This window comes from Argentina silus (genome assembly GCF_951799395.1).
Source record: "Argentina silus genome assembly, chromosome: 19".
Taxonomy (NCBI): Eukaryota; Metazoa; Chordata; class Actinopteri; order Argentiniformes; family Argentinidae; genus Argentina; species Argentina silus.
This window is the reverse complement of record NC_139673.1, coordinates 12,094,891-12,114,771: the sequence shown is the minus strand read 5'-3', so window position 1 is coordinate 12,114,771 and position 19,881 is coordinate 12,094,891. Positions and strand designations below refer to the sequence as shown.

At 46.2% G+C, this 19,881-nt stretch overlaps 2 protein-coding genes across 4 annotated transcripts; both read left to right on the top strand.

The window, feature by feature from the left end:
* Positions 1-255: 255 nt before the first annotated feature.
* arl13b (ADP-ribosylation factor-like 13b) lies at positions 256-9,018 on the top strand. Of its 3 annotated transcripts, XM_083691504.1 has the most exons (11): positions 256-299; positions 762-871; positions 3,193-3,263; positions 4,019-4,268; positions 4,608-4,713; positions 5,102-5,304; positions 5,412-5,526; positions 5,688-5,814; positions 5,997-6,116; positions 6,530-6,598; positions 7,303-9,018. In XM_083691504.1, exons 2-11 carry the CDS (start codon positions 813-815, stop codon positions 7,377-7,379), a joined length of 1,197 nt encoding a protein of 398 aa, XP_083547630.1. In that variant the 5' UTR covers positions 256-299; positions 762-812; the 3' UTR covers positions 7,380-9,018. The 3 variants fall into 3 exon arrangements, with proteins under 3 accessions (XP_083547630.1, XP_083547631.1, XP_083547629.1); XM_083691505.1 differs by having other exon boundaries at positions 279-871; positions 7,511-9,018; XM_083691503.1 differs by having other exon boundaries at positions 279-871.
* A 221-nt stretch (positions 9,019-9,239) lies between these two features.
* Positions 9,240-19,282, top strand: nsun3 (NOP2/Sun RNA methyltransferase 3). Its single transcript, XM_083690886.1, has 11 exons — positions 9,240-9,484; positions 9,812-9,909; positions 10,233-10,789; positions 11,071-11,225; positions 14,269-14,390; positions 14,855-15,119; positions 15,261-15,275; positions 15,492-15,506; positions 16,035-16,217; positions 18,269-18,390; positions 18,967-19,282. Exons 1-11 carry the CDS (start codon positions 9,311-9,313, stop codon positions 19,250-19,252), a joined length of 1,992 nt encoding a protein of 663 aa, XP_083547012.1. The 5' UTR covers positions 9,240-9,310; the 3' UTR covers positions 19,253-19,282.
* Positions 19,283-19,881: the final 599 nt, after the last annotated feature.

Below are 19,881 nucleotides of genomic sequence, written 5' to 3'. Positions count from 1 at the left end.
CACACTGTGTAGATTAGGATGTCACTACCAACTCAGCAAATTTCATAATTTTCTCTTGATCCTGACAAACTCGTGAAGGGGTCTGAATACTTTCCGAAGGCATTGTATATTTCTGTGTCCTCCTCTACAGTGACATAGGAGAGATATCAATAACTTTAGTTTAGATTGTGGCCACAGGAGGCGCTCATGCAATGTGTCACAGTAGAATGAAAGGAGGCTGCTTGTTTTGTTGACACTGGTGACGTAACCACGGTTGCAGCAGCCATAGCAGCCGTAAACAAAGCGGAATATCTCTAGGGGTAATTTTCTCAATGAAGACAGTTAGCTATGAAGACATATTTAATTTCATTTATAGATATGATTTTTCGATGGACATTTCTCTTCTGACTGTACCATGAAACTTATACAAAGAGGCTATCCCAGCTAACAAAGCCTGCTAGAAGCTACAGCTAGCTAGCTAGCTTGCTAATTTTGCTAGCTAAGCAAGCCAAAATTGCAAGCTACAAGTGTCATTGAGTGAATTAAAGTTTCAGAGAAGATGTATCTGCTGGGGTAACTTGCGATCCAACAGTGGTAGCTTTTGCGAGATGTCATTACTGTATAGATAAGTGTATGCAATTGGCGTGTTGTTAGAAAAGGCCAAAAGACACGAAACTGTACGATCGTGACTTATCATTCATCCGATATTTCAGTTATGTCTATAACTACTGCATTGACAGCTGACTAAAAATCCGATGGGTGGTTATCGATCCATGATTTAGGTTAGTTCGCTACATGACCCGTTTCATCCGATCACCTGAATTTGGACTGCAATGTTCAGTCTGATGGCGAACTGCTGCAACTGGTTGAAACGCTGGCGAGAGCCCGCAAGGTGAGTGTGTTCTGAATAGTAGCTATTCTACTATTTTCAATGTAGAAGATGATCACAGAATGGGCCAGTGTTGGACTACTCTCAACTGTTTTCCTGTACTTCATTTACATTGTCAAGTTCTCACATCTTCATTTTATCCATACACTTCAACCTATATCAGTAGTGGTTTCTTACTTTTTTTCTGTAAGGTGACAACATATACAGAGATGTATTATTGTATAATACGCCTGTCAATTAGGCAACGAAGCTGAGATGCCATGACACAGCGACCTTCTGAGCCGTTCGGTGTGTGGCGTTACATTTAGGCCTAGATGACAGATGTTGCATTCTTCAAATCTTTTTAGAAAGTCCATCTGTGTACACTACACTGCAGAAATTCAACCTGCTCCTCACAAACAACTTCATGAGAGGAAAGCTGTAAAATGCATGCACTCATGTAAACTGGTTAAAAGTGTTAAAGAAAATGGAAACTGAGATGGTGGTGATAATGATGATGCAGTTTTCATCTTGTCATTCATGTCTGATCTACTGTATGTGCTTGACATCATGCAGGCAGGCAACGACTAAATCATCATCTGCAATGGTTGTTACAGGGGAGCCGTCTTGTGCCTTGATGCTTAGAGCACACAGAGGTTAAGGTTACTGTGGTGAGGTCAGAGAGAGGTGCTTTCCTGTGCCACTTGCTGTGAGTTGATCTGGGGTGACAGTAGATGTATGCGGCAGTGTTAATTCTCTCTCTCTCTCTCTCTCTCTCTCTCTCTTCTCTCTCTCTCTCTCTCTCTCAATTCAATTCAATTCAATTGGCATTATTGGCATGAACAAACAAATGTTTACATTGCCAAAGCATCAACAACAATCATAAGATAAAGAGGTAAGAACAATCAGAAAGTAAAGATATATATATATATATATATATATATATATATATATATATATATATATATATATATATATATATATATATAAAAATAAATAAGTATTTATATCTCTCTCTCTCTCTCTCTCCATACCTCTGTACCACATGGTGACAGGAGGGACCTGATCCTCTCTGGACTTATAGGAAATCCTCAGCTAATCTTAGGCAGGTGGTGTGTATGTATGTGTGTGTGTGTGTGTGTGTGTGTGTGTGTGTTTCTGTTTGTGTGTGTCCAGGGGGTGAGGGTTAAGGGGACGAGGGCAGTTAGAGTTCTGTCGTCTCCGGGTCTCGTTGCAGGCTCTTCCCTGATGAAGGCCACTTGGCTGCAGAGGACAGTATCCTGGATAGTGCGCTTGATGTCCCTGCGGCGCAAGTGCCGTAGTTAAGTATTTATAGCTGTGTGGGTGGAAGTGTGTGTATGCAGTTTGTTTGTTTGTTTGTTTGTTTCTGTGGATTGTTGGTTGCTCTGTGTGTAGCCTATCTTTGTTTTATCTGCTCTCTCCCGACATATAGCCTACCCTACACTTGCTGTCCCTGCTGCAGAATATGTCTTTGTCTCCTTGTAGTTGAAGGGAAGGATTGTTGGTGCAAAGTCAGTGGTGGAACCCAATATGTGTATAGCCTACTCGTTATACAGGCTAAATAATGTAACACGCAGGTTTCATAGCTCTTCAGCTATCCTTCCTTTGTTTATAAGAGCCATTCAGAGGTTTCCCGACCCCAAACCATGTCTGAGTTGAGTCCACCTGCTCTCATCTCACCTCAGACCCTGGGCATGGTTGGTCTGGAAAGATTGAGGTAGAGGGTGGAGGTGTTGTTATTCTCCAGACCTCTTAAGTAGTGACTCAACTCTGAGACGTCATGGGGACATATAAGAGCCTACTGTTATGCTGCATCACTGTGTATGTGTGTGTGTGTGTGTGTGTGTGTGTGTGTGTGTGTGTGTGTGTGTGTGTGTGTGTGTGTGTGTGTGTGTGTGTGTGTGTGTATGTGTGTGAGTCATAGATGGTCAGCTAGACTATAAAGAGCTTCTGCTGACTCATCCAATCTGTGCTGATCAGGTCCCTCTCTCTGTGTGCTCTAGCTGTTAGCACCCTGTGCCTGGCAGTCTAAGCCCCTCTTACCACCTTGACGGACAGGGTGAGGGCATAAAAGATGGTACCTCTGCCGGCACACGATTATCTTTACCACATGCCATTGACTTTTTTTCTCACAATACCCTGAATGTCTTGTACTCTCTTGTGTTATTTTACATTTTACTTGACTTGAGTGCCTCATTTGAAGATAATCAAATCATAAGGTAATGATCACTCAGTAGTAGCACTTTGCTGCTCGCCCCCAACCTCACCCTTGATCTGAGTCTTAGTGTCATCTAGTAATCCCGCTTCTCTCTTTGGACCTTCAGGAAAGTGACTCTGGTGATGGTGGGACTCGACAACGCAGGGAAAACTGCCACGGTCCGGGGTATCCAAGGAGGTGAGCCCTCTCCCTAGAGCAGAATTCCCATATTGCTTATGTGTCAGGGAATATATATATATATATATACACACACTCACCGGCCACCTTGCTACTGCCGAGTTGGACCCCCTTTTGCCTTCAGAACTGCCTTAATTCTTTGTGGCATAGATTCAACAAGGTGCTGGAAACGTTCCTCAGAGATTTTGGTCCATATTGACATGATAGCATCACGCAGTTGCTGCAGATTTGTCGGCTGCACATGATCATCGCACCATGATGCGAATCTCCCGTTCCACCACATCCCAAAGGTGCTCTATTGGATTGAGATCTGGTGACTGTGGAGGCCATTGGAGTACAGTGAACTCATTGTCATGTTCAAGAAACCAGTTTGAGATGATGTGAGTTTTCTGAAATACTCAGACCAGCCTGTCTGGCACCAAAAACCATGCAACGTTCAAAGTCACTTAAATCACCTTTCTTCCCCATTCTGATGCTCGGTTTGAACTTCAGCAGGTCGTCTTGACCATGTCTACATGCCTAAATGCATTGAGTTGCTGCCATGTGATTGGCTGATTAGATATTTGCGTTACCGAGCAGTTGAACAGGTGTACCTAATAAAGTGGCCGGTGAGTGGATATACTGTATATCATATCCCTGTTTGAGTCATGAACTTGTTTGAAACATTCACGTCACTTAATCTTGTCATCTCCATTGGCAACAGTGCTGCGTGTAGTATTGATGTATGAAAATCAATATCAATTTCTCCATCACAGAGAGCCCAGAGGATCTTGCCCCTACAGTCGGCTTCTCCAAGGTGGAGCTGAAGCAGGGGAAGTTTGAGGTGACCATCTTTGACCTGGGCGGAGGGAAGAAGATCCGAGGGATCTGGAAGAACTACTATTCTGAGTCGTACGGTGTGGTGTTCGTGGTGGACTCCAGTGACGTCCAGAGGATCCAGGAGACCAGGGACACCATGACAGAGGTCCTCAGGCACCCGCGAATCGCAGGCAAACCTGTCCTAGTGTGAGTGGGACTGCTCGATCTGTTGCTGAATACACCCATGTTGTACTTATCCGTGCCTAGTTCCCAACAATTATTGACACTAACCAATCAGGTTCTCAGTCACATTGAGAAACAAACATGGATTTTTTTGAATGCAGTCAATCTACACCACATTGACCAATGATGGAGAAGGAACAGATTTTTGCTGGGATCTAAAATAGAATAGCAAAGTACAGACCCCTGTCTAGGAGCATTGAGTGCCCTCCTTCTACTCCATAGCATATGTTTGTGTCAGCTCACCCATTATAACCCACAACAGCAGCTGACATCTCTCTGTCTCCTTTCCCTATTGGCTCTCAGGTTGGCAAATAAACAAGACCGGGACGGGGCATTGGCTGAGGCTGACATCATTGAGAACCTGTTGTTGGAGAAGCTGGTGAACGAGAACAAGTGTCTGTGTCAGATTGTGAGTACAGTACTTTCTGGAGCTGTTGTTGTCAACACCTAAACCACAGTAGATCATCACATTAATGCTTATACAAAGGAGAGAGATTTCTGAGTCTTGAATGTCAACACGTCTCTGCTTTTAGAGCTAAAATCTTACATAGTCTTCAATCCTTTTCCACTTTGACATTGTATTGCAACATGTGAAGACACGTGTAGCCTCTCTTCAGCGTCTTGTCATTTTAAGCCAATGTCACTGACATACGTAATGAATTTAGCTATTCTAATCCCTACTAACTCAGAGATCCTACTGAAATTCACCCTCCGTTCTAACCGACTCTAGCTATAAACAAGGGTGACGTTTGAATGGAATGTTGAAGGCCTGTCGTTGGTCCTGTCTGTGGCTTCAGGAGCCATCTTCTGCTGTCCTTGGCTGCGGTAAGAAGGTGGACAAGTCCATCAAGAACGGCCTGAACTGGCTCCTCAACAACATCGCCAAGGACTACGAGGCCATCACTGAGCGCGTGCAGAAGGACACCGCTGAGCAGAGAGCCCTGGAGGAGCAGGAGAAGAAGGAGAGGGCCGAGAGAGTACGGCGGATACGGGAGGAGAGGTGAGGGAGGAGGGGAGGAGGGGAGGGGAGAGGCAGCAAAGTAAAGGGAGAGCTGATGTTTGATTGTGACCTCTATAACATGAACTTTGTGTCCCCCCCGCTCACAGGGATAAGCTAGAGAAGGAGGAAGCAGACCGAGAGGGCAGGACACTCGAGGAGGAGGAGCTGGACGACGGCAACATCACCAGCCCCTTCCAGCCAATAGGCAGCGTCATCGCTGAGGTGTGCAAACATCAGCACTGGCTCTGTTGATTTGTTGACGGCTGAGCTCAGACACTTGTCAGCAGCTGCTTCAGTCAGCATTGACATTGATTGAACTAGCCTGGCATTAATCATGTGGAATGTAACGGATTGATATTGACCTGTCTGTTCCGTTGTTGCAGAACGAGGACAAGCTGAAGCTGGACAAGGAGAAGAAGAGGCAGCAGGAGGAAGAGGAGGAGGAGGAAGAGGAGGAGGAGCAGGAAGAGCAGGACAGCGAAAGACAGACACCAGAGAGTACTGAGTCAGGTGTGTGTGTGTGTGTGGGTGCGTGCGTGTGTGTTCCCCCCTCAACCTCCGAAAACTAATCCATTACTGCTGGACCACAATACTAACGTTGTTCCCACACACCAAAAGTGTGAAATCCTCACCTTTCTCTCTCTCTCTCTCTCTCTCTCTCTCTCTCTCTCTCTCTCTCTCTCTCTCTATAGCCTCAGCCGACCACGGCAAAAAGAAGACAAAGAAACTGAGGTTAAAGAGGAAACACAGGGTGGACCCCCTACGAACGGATGAGGGAGCACCAGAGAGCCCCACCCCTCCACCCCCACCAGGTGAGACCCCACGGTGGGGGTGGGGGTGGGAGTTGGACATTTGGGATGGAGTGAGGGTGGGAAAGAGGGGATGGAGGGGAAAGAAGTGTTGAAGGTGTTGTGTTGGATGGGGGGTAGAAAGGATTAGTTAGAGACGGCATACTGACAAGAGAAGACCCATGGGACATGGGCCTCTTTTTTGTGCTGCTGTCTGCATTTACATTACAGATCTCAGTTCCGTAAATGAATTATTAATAATCAGTGTTATGATCATGGGGTCTGACTGAAAATGCACCTCTTCTAGATGACCATTTTCCCCATTGCCTTTGAATCCCTCATAGGTGTGGCAGCAAAGCCGTTGGACTGGAGACACATATGCATTTGTGAGCACAGTATTAACATGTCAAATGTTCCATGTTGTTTTCTTCATCTAGTTGGATGGGCTACCCCCAAAGTGTCAAGGCTGCCCAAACTTGAGCCGCTTGGGGACACGAGACGTTCTGGTAATTCTGTTTACATGATCCCCACCTGCCTGCCAGTCCTGCATGTTGTCGACCACCAACGAATTAACCGTTGACTCTCCTTCACTCCTTCATTAACCATACCACGGCTGTATTATGGATTGACCCCTGGGTTTGACTCTTTCATTCACTCACCATGGCTGGGTTTGACTCTCTTTCATTCACTCACCATGGCTGGGTTTGACTCTTTCATTCACTCACCATGGCTGGGTTTGACTCTCTCTCATTCACTCACCATGTGTTTGCACTGTCACAGTGTCTCCTGCAGCATCTCTGTCCTTTTGCAGCTGTGTTCTCACTGTCACTAACACCTGTGTCTGTGTCTCCCCTCTGTGTGATTGGAGCGGTTAACAACGGCCATGCATCTTCACTTACATCTGATCTTCATGTTGTTACTAATTTACTAACTAACTAACATTACCTGTAGATACACACACACACACACACACACACACACACACACTCTAAACTGCATGTCGCCTTTTCTCTTGGACACTGTTGATGTCTTGATTTAGTTATGCAAGTCTACTTACACTGGTTTAGAGTAACACATTTCAAATTGATAACGAGACATGGATTACCAACAGTATTAGTGTTCTGTTTCAGTGATTTCAGCTCCCAGAAGCAACCGTGGATGTAGCTATTGTAGTCACCACCTTTCCTCCTCCTCTCTCTCCCTTTCACAGATTTCTACGGCAAGCCCCTCCCCCCCGTCGCAAACAGGCAACGGCCAAACAGCGACACCCATGATGTTATTTCCTGACCTCCCCAAATTCCTCCCTGATTGACTTTTCCAACACAACCCCCCCCCCCCCCCCCCTCACACGCACACACACACACACCTGACCCCTCCACCCCCCAATCACAGCTCTCTTCTTTGGTTTCTGTTCCAAGTGCGTGCTGTCTAGAGACTGTTAATGGCCACCACAGAGGAAGATGTAGACCACTGCAGGCATGATCACCACAGAGGAAGACTGGGGATGTGTCAGCCAATCACCATGGAGCTGACGGTCCCCTGCAGAGCCAGAGGCAGGGAGGGGGAGGAGTTTCTAGGGCTCTGTGTAGGTCACAGCATCGTTTCACAGACTGATTAGAAATGCAGAGTGACAAATGGACTGTGGTTGCATTGCAGTTCTTCATCAGTCATTTCATGTCTTAATTTGACGAGCATCCCTGATGCTGAAGCTACTCCACATTTCTTCTGTAGTATTTTTTCTTGCTTTTTTACTGCTAATATCAGTATTATACAGTGTACTTTGTGGTCCTTACCTTAGAAAACAGATCTTCTCCATTCACACACACTTGTTTTATAAGACGTGTTTGCTCCGAGATAAACACTGTAAATATGATGATTCTAACTGTAACATATGTTTTTGGTCAGATATTGAATGGTACATTGTTACATACACACACAATATGTACTGTGCAGTCATTTGAAAAAGTGTCTTCAAAAAAAACATGCTTTCGATAATGACACTTGAAATATATTTTCTATATATTTTTCATTTCTTATTTTTCCACACACTACCTTTTTATAGTGGCATTGCATTGAATGTCTCCTTAAGGTGTGACTGATAGAACATAAAGCGTGATTAGATGGACAGCTAAACAGGGTATTCAAGAGGGAAAGTTGGTTCTTGAAATGGGAAGAAAAGAATCGGTTTTCACTCAACACTACACAATGTCCTGACATTTTATGAAGCTATGTTGCAAATATTCTTTGCGCGCACAAAGGGCTGTATACAGTGTACCCATGCTCAGTAGGTAACATTAGACTTTTGTGGCTCCTACTATGTATTTACTTTGGCCAGTGTTACTGTACACAATCTTACTGTCTTGTACTGTATGCCATTCATAGGACAGGGAATGTGTTGGACACTACAAACTGATTGTTAAAGCTCAGAGGACTTGTCGAATAAATGAGAAGCTGCTGAAGCGTTTATATGAATGTGTGAAATTATATGAGGAAACTTCCCCTGATCTTTTGTACAGTAGCTCTTACAGGTACTAGCAAGCAAGGAACCCATCTTAAAGGACCATTATGTTTGTTTTTTAACTTCATGGACCTTGAAATATTTATTGATTTGTAAAGAAATATTTTAATGTAAATACTATATGAGTGATGAAAGTCACTCTTTAGTTTTTTCTTTGTTCATTATGATATTGGCCTTCACATCTTTATTCCAAAATTGACACATTTCTCAGTTTACACTACATGTATAACTTTATGTAGCTCACTATTGTATTGTATTGCTCTGTAGAAGACACTTTCGTCACTTCAGCTTATGAATTAGTATGTTTTCATAATACTGTTTGCCACATCGTCTTGGGTTTTCATAGTCACATTTTCTACCCTGTTTGTTTTTGTTATGAAATGCCAATAAAAGCATATATGATTTGTATTGAATCTCATGTGTCTTTCTCTCCACCAATGATGGACACTCCACACTACCGTCGCTGACAGTCATCACAATTAAACTAATGAGCTCGCTACATGCTGGACTTTAAATTAGAGTAGATGTAGAGTAGACATGACAGTCATATTTGCTGGGTGGTTGAAAGGGGGAACTGAGTTTTAACAGTCATGGGGAATGAGAGCACATCACGGAGACGGACACGACCAGCACACTAGCAAAAAGAAAACACTGGGTCAAGGGATGTGAGCAATAAATACGCTACATAATAAGCGGCGCAATGTTAGGACGTTTTATTCCGGGGAAAATAGTTGTCTTAAAGAGGGGCAGCAGTTGCCACCATGCTCATCATGCAGTGAAATGTCTACGGACATTATTTTCGTGTACCTCCGTTAAAGGTTCCCACCATGCCGTTCAACAGTCAAAGAAGCAGCGAAGTGTTCCGACCGAACGGGTAATGACCGTAATAACAATGACAAGCCGGAGAAATTAATGACAGGCTATGTATCACTGATATTAGGCAGGCAGACAACAAGTGTGTATATTATGTTACTTTGTTTTTTTTAAGTGCATAAGTGTTCACATGATCACTCACTTAGACAAATGTATTCGTTGTAAGTCGCTTTAGATAAAGGCGTCTGCTAAATGCCATGAATGTAATGTAATGTAAATGTAAATGGTCAAATACGCTGCCTTGTAATTTTCAGTCCTACTGACTACAGTGGGCGCTACCAAATCATCCACCTGCTTGAAACTGGTCTTTTGTTTTATACGCCTAAAGGTAAGGTCAAAACCCGAGAGACAGGTGTGTCAACTCATACTGGACCACTTTGACCAGCAGTACAGTGAGGAACTGGGTCCCCTATGGCCGTCTGCAAGGTATGAAGGTTGATTACGGTAGCCTCAGACGTCTGTCTAGACATCTTTATCCAGCACCTTTTCTAATCATACAGTTGGTGCATGACATTCGAGCAATAATAGTGTTATAATAAAACAATATTCGTGACAATACAAAGCAGGGGTGCACTGCACTGAAATTGTTTGTGCTTTTCATGGTAAATAGGCCTACATCATCTCACTCTGTGTGGGTTTCTTTATGGATTTCATCCAATTGTACTGCAAATTGAGGATCCCTAGTGTCACTGCTGTGATTGTGACAGTTGTGTTGTGTCCTGTCTCCTCCCTGTCCTTTTCTTCTCCAGGGCTGTACTGCTGAACCCTCAGAGCTGGCAGTATGGTGTCATGCTCAACCGCTTCAGTTCTGTGGCGGACGTCAGACAGAGCCTCACAGCACAAGGCTTTACCAGTCTACTGCCTCAGCCAGACACCTCAGACCCTCCTATTACCACCCCCATCCCCTCCCACCTTCAGCCCCAACCAGACACCTTAGCCCTGCCTCAGAGTCATACCACCCCCACCCCCTTCCATAGCCCACAACCAGAGACCAACACCTCATACCTACCCCACTCTGTCACACAGCCACCTCCTTGTCCTGATTCCCCTGCTCCCCAGCCTAACCCCAGTCGTCACCACCACCCTCTCAGAGAGCCCTCCTCCCTGCAGTGTTTCATCCGCCCCACCCCTGTGCGTCTCCCCGTCCAGCACCACCAGCCAGGCCAGCTGAAGCAGTACTACCTTCTGAATGTGGCCTCCTTGCTCCCTGTGCTGGCCCTGGGGGTGAGGGACGGAGACCGGGTCCTGGATCTCTGTTCAGCACCCGGAGGGAAAGCCCTGGCCATCCTACAGACAGCTAACCCAGGTTAGGCCCAGTCAAATAGAAAAATACAGATTTTGCTGGGTAAAACTAATCAAACTGTTCTCAAACAACATTATCAACTGTTTGAATCAATGTGTATAGCACACACATCATTGTAAAATCTACACAACTGTAACGTGGTATGAGACATTGTGTATTTTCAGAGATGTCATCTCCATTATGTATAATTACACTACTGAAAGCTGTTTGAAGAATAACAGCTCTCCTCATCTTTCATTGTGGTCATGTTAATTAGAACTGTACATTGTGCTATTGTGTTGCAGTTCTGCTGTGTTGTAATGAGTTTGACCGTCACCGACATGATTGGCTGGCCAAGACCTTGGAGTCCTTTATCCCTCAGTCGCTAAGCGACACAGTCACTGTGACCAATCTCGATGGACAGATTTTTGGGCAGAGTGCAGCCGGAATGTATGACAAGGTAATTGGTAATTGACAAGGAACAAAGTGACCGACTGTTGTCCCTGGTTGGCATGGAAAAAAGAGGGAAAAACATGAGGCAAGAGCTTTGAAGGTGTCATGATTGGGCCTTTTAGTTGTGATTTTGGCTGGGGTTGCGGTGGGGTAGTGTGGGAGTGTTTAGTGTTGGCCAGCTGGAGAGGTCCTGATGCTGCCCAGCTGACATGGGTTCTACAGGGTCAGGAGTTCGAGAGCAGTGGGTGGCAGAAAGATGCAAAGTGAACAGTTGCTTAGGAGGACAGGCAGACAGACTGATAGAGAGACTGGGGGAACAGCAGCTACTCACAACTCACTCCAGGCAAAACATGCCAATTGTGACATGAATATGAACCTGTCTGTCTGTCTGGGCTATTTTGGTTCAGCTGTTTTTTTCAAGGGCAAAACAAAGCTTACAGCAATGGAGCTTACTAATACCCACCCCTGCTCTCGAGTCACATTAAAATATGTATTTAATCTGAATTTAAGCTAAATTAGCTTGGTTAATCGGTGAGAGTCAACATGGCTATTAATCATGGATGAGTTCTTCTCTACCCGTTTTGCATTGAAGAGACAGCAGCCTCTATCGACAGTGCACGATTCTAACTTGTAGTTCACTCAGATGGCCAGCTGGGGGAGGTGTTGAGCCTCGGTACAGGGACAGCCTCTGCGTGAGACCGTCCTCTGCTTTGGATATCTCTGCCCTGACAGGCCACTAACTTGGAGTGAGTTTCCCAAACCTGTATAACACTGTGATCATATTTAGCTATTATTATTATTATATTATTTCTCCCTCCTCTCTCCTGATGATGTTCTAAAACTGGTCACATCCAAGCGGGCAACCACCTGCCCCCTCGATCCTTCGATACAGTAAACCACCCAATCCTTCTCTCCACCCTCTCAGAATTGGGCATCTCTGGCTCTGCACTCTCCTGGTTTGCATCCTACCTGGCTGGTCGCTCCTACCCCAGGGTCCCCCACGGTCCCCCAGGGCTCTGTCCTTGGGCCTTTACTGTTCTCTCTCTATACCAAATCTCTTGGCTCTGTAATTTCTTCACATGGTTTCTCCTACCACACCTACGCAGATGACACTCAACTTTTTCTCTCTTTCCCCTTGACTCTTGACTCACAGGTGGCAACACGTGTCTTGGCATGTCTTGCAGACATTTCTGCTTGGATGTCAGCCCACCACCTCAAGCTCAACCTTGACAAGACTGAGCTACTCTTCCTTCCAGGGAAAGCCTGCCCTCTCCAAGACTTCTCCATCACAGTAGGGAACTTTACTGTGACCTCCTCCCACACAGCCAAGAACCTTGGGGTGATTCTTGACAACCACTTATCCTGTGTGGCGAACATCTCAGCGACAGCACGCTCCTGTAGATTCTTCCTCTACAACATCAGAAGGATACGTCCATTCCTCACCAGAGAAGCAGCACAACTTTTGGTCCAAACACTTGTAATCTCTCGCCTTGACTACTGCAACGTACTCTTGGCCGGACTCACCGCCTCCGCCATCACACCTCTGCAGCTCATCCAGAACTCTGCCGCTCGTCTGGTGTTGAATCTCCCCAAATTCTCCCATGTCACCCCTCCTCCGCACCCTCCACTGGCTCCCGGTAGCAGCTCGCATCAGATTCAAGACCCTGGTGCTCGCCTACCGGGCGGCAAAGGGAACAGCCCCTCCCTACTTGGTTAGCCCCCAAACCCCTGCACGATCACTCCGCTCTTCCACCTCGGCTGCCCGCCTGGCTCCGCCGCCTCTACGTGGGTGCAGCAGCCGCGCCACTCGGTCACAGCTTTTCACTGTCCTGGCTCCCCACTGGTCGAATGAGCTTCCCACTACTGTCAGGACTGCAGAGTCACTACCGATCTTCCGCCATAGATTGAAAACCCATCTCTTCAGGCTACATCTTAACAGTCCCTCCTAAAGACCTCTTCACCCCCGCTACCCCCCTGTACAAGTTCTCCCCTGTTAATTAAAAATAAATAAATAAATAATAATAATAATAAAATAAAGGCTCTGGCATTGCGACTGCCAATGGCCCCTGGTGTGAGCATTGATTACTTTGTCTTATGATGACTGTTGGATAGATGATTCACTTACTTAAACAAATGTATTTGTTGTAAGTCGCTTTGGATAAAGACGTCTGCTAAATGCCATAAATGTAAAATGTAAATGGGTACAACTTGATTCATAGCTTAGATGGTCTACATTCAACAAGCTAAGAACCAAGATGGAGGCTTTTTTTCTTTTTTAGAAATTTCCCCCAGCAGGAGTCTGTGTTTCTGAAAAGGTGCCTAATTATGATCATAGTCATCATTCCAGTCACATAAGCAGCAGGCTTGATGATCAAGCACCTCAGGGACGATACAGAGCTTCCATCTCCTACTAGCCGCTTATCCCTCCGCCCTCACTCCTCTCACAGAAGCCCTCTGCCCTCCTCACTCCTCTCACAGAAGCCCTCTGCCCTCCTCACTCCTCTCACAGAAGCCCTCTGCCCTCCTGACTCCTCTCACAGAAGCCCTCTGTTCTCCTCACTCCTCTCACAGAAGCCCTCAGAGAAGCCTTCCCTCCCATCTCTCCGAGATTCTAAGAGGCTGCTGGGTTAACATTAGCTGGGTGATGCCAAGAGCTAGCCTAGATGCTAAGTGGTGGGCTACCCTCCACAAGGTGATCCTAAGTGGCAGGCTAAGCGCTAAGAAGCTGCTGTGCTATCTTCAGCTGTGGGCTTGGCAGGGCATCTCCGGTCAGGGAGGCATTGAGCTGGGCCTAATGAGCCCAGCAGAGGAGAACCAGCTCTAATCCAACAGCTCCCTGTGGTAGAGGAGATTACGGAGAGGAGAGGAGAGGAGAGAAGAGGAGAGGAGAGGAGAGGAGAGGAGAGGAGAGGAGAGGAGAGGGCGGTAGATTAAAGGGAAGGTGTAGGATATTCTGTCACAAAGTCTCTCACCATTACACCTCTGAGGGTGGTCTGGGTCTGAGGGTGTGGTTAACGCCATATGAATCCCCCCCCCCCCCTCTCTCTCAGGTGCTGGTGGACGCCCCGTGTTCTAATGACCGTAGTTGGCTGTTTACCTCTGGGGTCCAGAAGGGGGCAGTAAGGCTGAGGGAGAGGGCCATGCTCCCTACTCTACAGACACAGCTGCTCAGGTATGTCTCCAATCAACTCCTAGTTTCTACCCCCTATGCACCTGTGTAGATCTGGGAGGATTGGATAGTTGTAAGCAATATAGAAGTTGGCCATCTTGCTCCCTGATAGACCAGGTGGAAATGTTGCTTACACCTGTTTAATCTTCTCAGGTCTACATAAGGGCTAGAGGTCGATTTCGGATTCAGGACCAGAGAACCAAAGGATCCGCTTTGTTAAAGGGGCAATCTGGGATTCAAACAATAACAAAGTGGTCTCCCTGCCACTTTTTTTTTTTTTTTTAAGATTTTGGGTTCATCTGATGGATGAAAGATTGCCGCTTTAACCCTTACCTCTCTAAGTCTTACTCCAAGACCTCTGAGAAAGCTTTCTTTCTCTGTATGTCCTCTCAGACATCACTTCCTCATGTCATACACACCACCATCTCCACATCTGCTGACATCACTTCCTGTCTCCCGTCCTCCAGGTCTGCGCTGGCTGCAGTGCGTCCTGGCGGCGTGGTCGTCTACTCCACCTGTACTCTGTCCCGTGCGGAAAATGAGGGCGTGGTGGAGGCGGTCCTATCCTCCTGCCCAGGGGCGGAGCTTCAAGATCTGGAGGAGGAACTGGCCCTGCCCCTCTCTGACCACTTTACCTTCGCCCAATCTGGCTCCGCCCGGTCTGGCCTCCTGGTGGTCCCTCAGCAGGGCAGGACCTGGGGTCCCATGTTCCTGTCCCGGATCAAGAGGACACACTGAACTCTCACACTGAACTACACTGAACATTAACCTGGAATTAACCTGTATTTTCTATCGTATTTTGTTTCATATTTTTGCTATTCATGTTGAGCAGCATACAAAATAAATGCTCTCGGCTGCCCCTGTGTTTTACAGAAAGGAGAGGAGGAGGTAAAGGATTACCTCCTTTACCTCCTCCTCTCCTTTCTGTAAAACACAGGGGCAGCTGAGAGCATTTATTTTGTATGCTGCTCAACATGAATAGCATGAATAGCACATTAACCTGGAATTAACCTGTATTTTCTATCGTATTTTGTTTCATATTTTTGCTATTCATGTTGAGCAGCATACAAAATAAATGCTCTCGGCTGCCCCTGTGTTTTACAGAAAGGAGAGGAGGAGGTAAAGGAGGTAATCCTTTACCTCCTCCTCTCCTTTCTTTTGTATGCTGCTCAACATGAATAGCAAAAATATGAAACAAAATACGATAGAAAATACAGGTTAATTCCAGGTTAATGTTCAGTGTAGTTCAGTAGGGAGGAGGGATGTCTCTGCCAAGTTGTGGGGTTTTTGCCCTTTTATATGACTGCTCAGTTCATTCACGCAGTAAATGAATAGTCATCCTTCAACAGTGGACTCTCTCTCTCTCTTTCTCTCTCCCTCTCTCTCCAGTGTGAATCAAATGTGAAAAAAAAAAAAAACACTTAAAGAGATTGCTGTGAGTTAGCGGGCAAACTGAGAAATGGCCTGGGTAGGTTCTGGAGCTGCAGAAACTGTGCTGACATTTAGAGCCTAAATCTACACAACTGTAACGTGGTATGAGACATATTGCGTATTTTCAGAGATGTCATCTCCATTATGTATAATTACACGACTGAAAGCTGTTTGAAGAATAAAAATTATATCTTTCATTGTGGTCATGTTAATTAGAACTGTGCGTTGTGCTATTGTGTTGCAGTTCTGCTGTGTTGTAATGAGTTTGACCATCACCGACATGATTGGCTGGCCAAGACCTTGGAGTCCTTTATCCCTCAGTCGCTAAGCGACACAGTCACTGTGACCAATCTCGATGGACAGATTTTTGGGCAGAGTGCAGCCGGAATGTATGACAAGGTAATTGGTAATTGACAAGGAATAAAGTGACAGACAGTTGTCCCTGGTCTTTTTTTTTTTTTTTTTTTACTCCTTTGTGTCCTTGGTTGTTTGACTCGGCTTTAAAGGATCACAGATCATGTTGGTGCCCCTATAGACTCTAGAGGATCGAGTGAAGCTTGGCATGGAAAGAAGAGGGAAAAACATGAGGAAAGAGCTTTGAAGGTGTCATGATTGGTCCTTTTAGTTGATTTCACATCAGTCATAGCTGGTCCTTTTAGCTATGATTTTGGCCGGGGTTGTGGTGGGGTTGCAGCAGTGAGCTGGCAGAGTGTTTAGTGTTGGCCAGCTGGAGAGGTCCTGATGCTGCCCAGCTGACATGGGTTCTGCAGGGTCAGGAGTTCAAGAGCAGTGGGTGGCAGAAAGATGCAATGTGTACAGTTGCTTAGAAGGACAGGCAGACAGACTGATAGAGAGACTGGGGGAACAGCAGCTACTCACAACTCACTCCAGGCAAAACATGCCAATCGTGACATGAATATGAACCTGTCTGTCTGTCTGGGCTATTTTGGTTCAGCTGTTTTTTTCAAGGGCAAAACAAAGCTTACAGCAATGGAGCTTACTAATACCCACATCTGCTCTCGAGTCACATTAAAATATGTCTTTAATCTGAATTCAGGCTAAATTAGCTTGGTTAATCAGTGAGAGTCAACATGGCTATTAATCATGGATGAGTTCTTCTCTACCCGTTTTGCATTGAAGAGACAGCAGCCTCTATCGACAGTGCACAATTCTAACTTGTAGTTCACTCAGATGGCCAGCTGGGGGAGGTGTTGAGCCTCGGTACAGGGACAGCCTCTGCGTGAGACCGTCCTCTGCTTTGGATATCTCTGCCCTGATAGGCCACTAACCTGGAGTGAGTTTCCCAAACCTGTATAACACTGTGATCATATTTAGCCATTATTTATTATTATTATTATTATTATTATTATTATTATTATTGTTGTTGTTATTATTTGGCCATTGCCGATCCACTATAGTGTACAACTTGATTCATAGCCTAGATGGTGATTAAATTGGTCTACATTCAACATGCTAAGAACCGTTTATTCTTTAAAAGCACAAGATGGAGGCTTTTTTTCTTTCTTTGAAATGTCTCCCAGCAGGAACCTGTGTGTCTGAAAAGGTGCCTAATTATAATCATAGTCATCATTCCAGTCACATAAGCAGCGGGTTTGATTATCAAGCACCTCAGGGACGATACAGAGCTTCCATCTCCTACTAGCCGCTTATCCCTCCGCCCTCACTCCTCTCACAGAAGCCCTCTGCCCTCCTCACTCCTCTCACAGAAGCCCTCTGCCCTCCTCACTCCTCTCACAGAAGCCATCTGTTCTCCTCACTCCTCTCACAGAAGCCCTCTGCCCTCCTCACTCCTCTCACAGAAGCCCTCTGTTCTCCTCACTCTTCTCACAGAAGCCCTCTGCCCTCCTCACTCCTCTCACAGAAGCCCTCTGTTCTCCTCACTCTTCTCACAGAAGCCCTCTGCCCCCAGAGAAGCCTTCCCTCCCAGTGAGGGTTCCCTGTCTCAGCCCCAGCCTCAACCAAGTCATGGTCTAGGCGACTAATGCCAGGAGAAGAGCAGAGGGCAATGTTGAAGCACTGTGTGATGCTAAGAGGCTGCTGGGTTAACATTAGCTGGGTGAAGCCAAGAGCTAGCCTAGATGCTAAGTGGTGGGCTACCCTCTACAAGGTGATCCTAAGTGGCAGGCAAGCGCTAAGGAGCTGCTGTGCTATCTTCAGCTGTGGGCTTGGCAGGGCATCTCCAGTCAGGGAGGCATTGAGCTGGGCCTAATGAGCCCAGCAGAGGAGAACCAGCTCTAATCCAACAGCTCCCTTATTATGGAGAGGAGAGAGGGGGGGAGCTATGGAGGGGGCCGGGGGAGGGAGGTAGATTAAAGGGAAGGTGTAGGATATTCTGTCACAAGGTTTCTCACCATTACACCTCTGAGGGTAGTCTGGGTCTAAGGGTGTGGTTAACGCCATATGAATCCCCCCCCCCCCCTCTCTCTCAGGTGCTGGTGGACGCCCCGTGTTCTAATGACCGTAGTTGGCTGTTTACCTCTGGGGTCCAGAAGGGGGCAGTAAGGCTGAGGGAGAGGACCATGCTCCCTACTCTACAGACACAGCTGCTCAGGTATGTCTCCAATCAACTCCTAGTTTCTACCCCCTATGCACCTGTGTAGATCTGGGAGGATTGGATAGTTGTAAGCAATATAGAAGTTAGCCATCTTGCTCCCTGATAGACCAGGTGGAAATGTTGCTTACACCTGTTTAATCTTCTCAGGTCTACATAAGGGCTAGAGGTCGATTTCGGATTCAGGACCAGAGAACCAAAGGATCCGCTTTGTTAAAGGGGCAATCTGGGATTCAAACAATAACAAAGTGGTCTCCCTGCCACTTTTTTTTATTTTTTATTTTTATTTTTTTTAAGATTTTGGGTTTTGACAGGGTAAAACAGTTGAACTAATCTCATGAAGCAAGTTAGGAACCCATGGCAAGAATCAATGGCTATATATCATTCATTTAGAAGCCGAAAAATGGATGAACCAATCCCATATTGCCCCTTTAACCCTTACCTCTCTAAGTCTTACTCCAAGACCTCTGAGAAAGCTTTCTTTCTCTGTATGTCCTCTCAGATATCACTTCCTCATGTCATACACACCACCATCTCCACATCTGCTGACATCACTTCCTGTCTCCCGTCCTCCAGGTCTGCGCTGGCTGCAGTGCGTCCTGGCGGCGTGGTCGTCTACACCACCTGTACTCTGTCCCGTGCGGAAAATGAGGGCGTGGTGGAGGCGGTCCTATCCTCCTGTCCAGGGGCGGAGCTTCAAGATCTGGAGGAGGAACTGGTCCTGCCCCTCTCTGACCACTTGACCTTCGCCCCATCTGGCCCCGCCCAATCTGGCTCCGCCCGGTCTGGCCTCCTGGTGGTCCCTCAGCAAGGCAGGACCTGGGGTCCCATGTTCCTGTCCCGGATCAAGAGGACACACTGAACTCTCACACTGAACTACACTGAACATTAACCTGGAATTAACCTGTATTTTCTATCATATTTTTGCTATTCATGTTGAGCAGCATACAAAATAAATGCTCTCGGCTGCCCCTGTGTTTTACAGAAAGGAGAGGAGGAGGTAAAGGAGGTAAAGGAGGTAAAGGAGGGATGTCTCTGCCAAGTTGTGGGGTTTTTGCCCTTTTATATGACTGCTCAGTTCATTCACGCAGGAAATGAATAGTCATCCTTCAACAGTGGACTTTCTCTCTCTCTCACTTAAAGAGATTGCTGTGAGTTAGCGGGCGAACTGAGAAATGGCCTGGGTAGGTTCTGGAGCTGCAGAATCTGTGCTGACATTTAGAGCCTCCTCTCCTCATCGGAGCTGTTTAATAAAGCCAAGGCTTCTTACTCCTCAGGGGGTTTATTTATATAGACATAATCTATCCATCTCCTGTGTCTTAACCTCTTATGCTTATGTGATCAAAAAGAAATAAAACTTGAATAATTGTGTTTCCTCTGTGGAGTTCTCGGCCTGAGTTCATCTCAGTCCTGTTCAATGGGTTTATCAGATCCTCTCCTGTTGGGACTTAGGAAAGGGCTGCAGTGTTGTTCAAATCCAGCACCATCAAA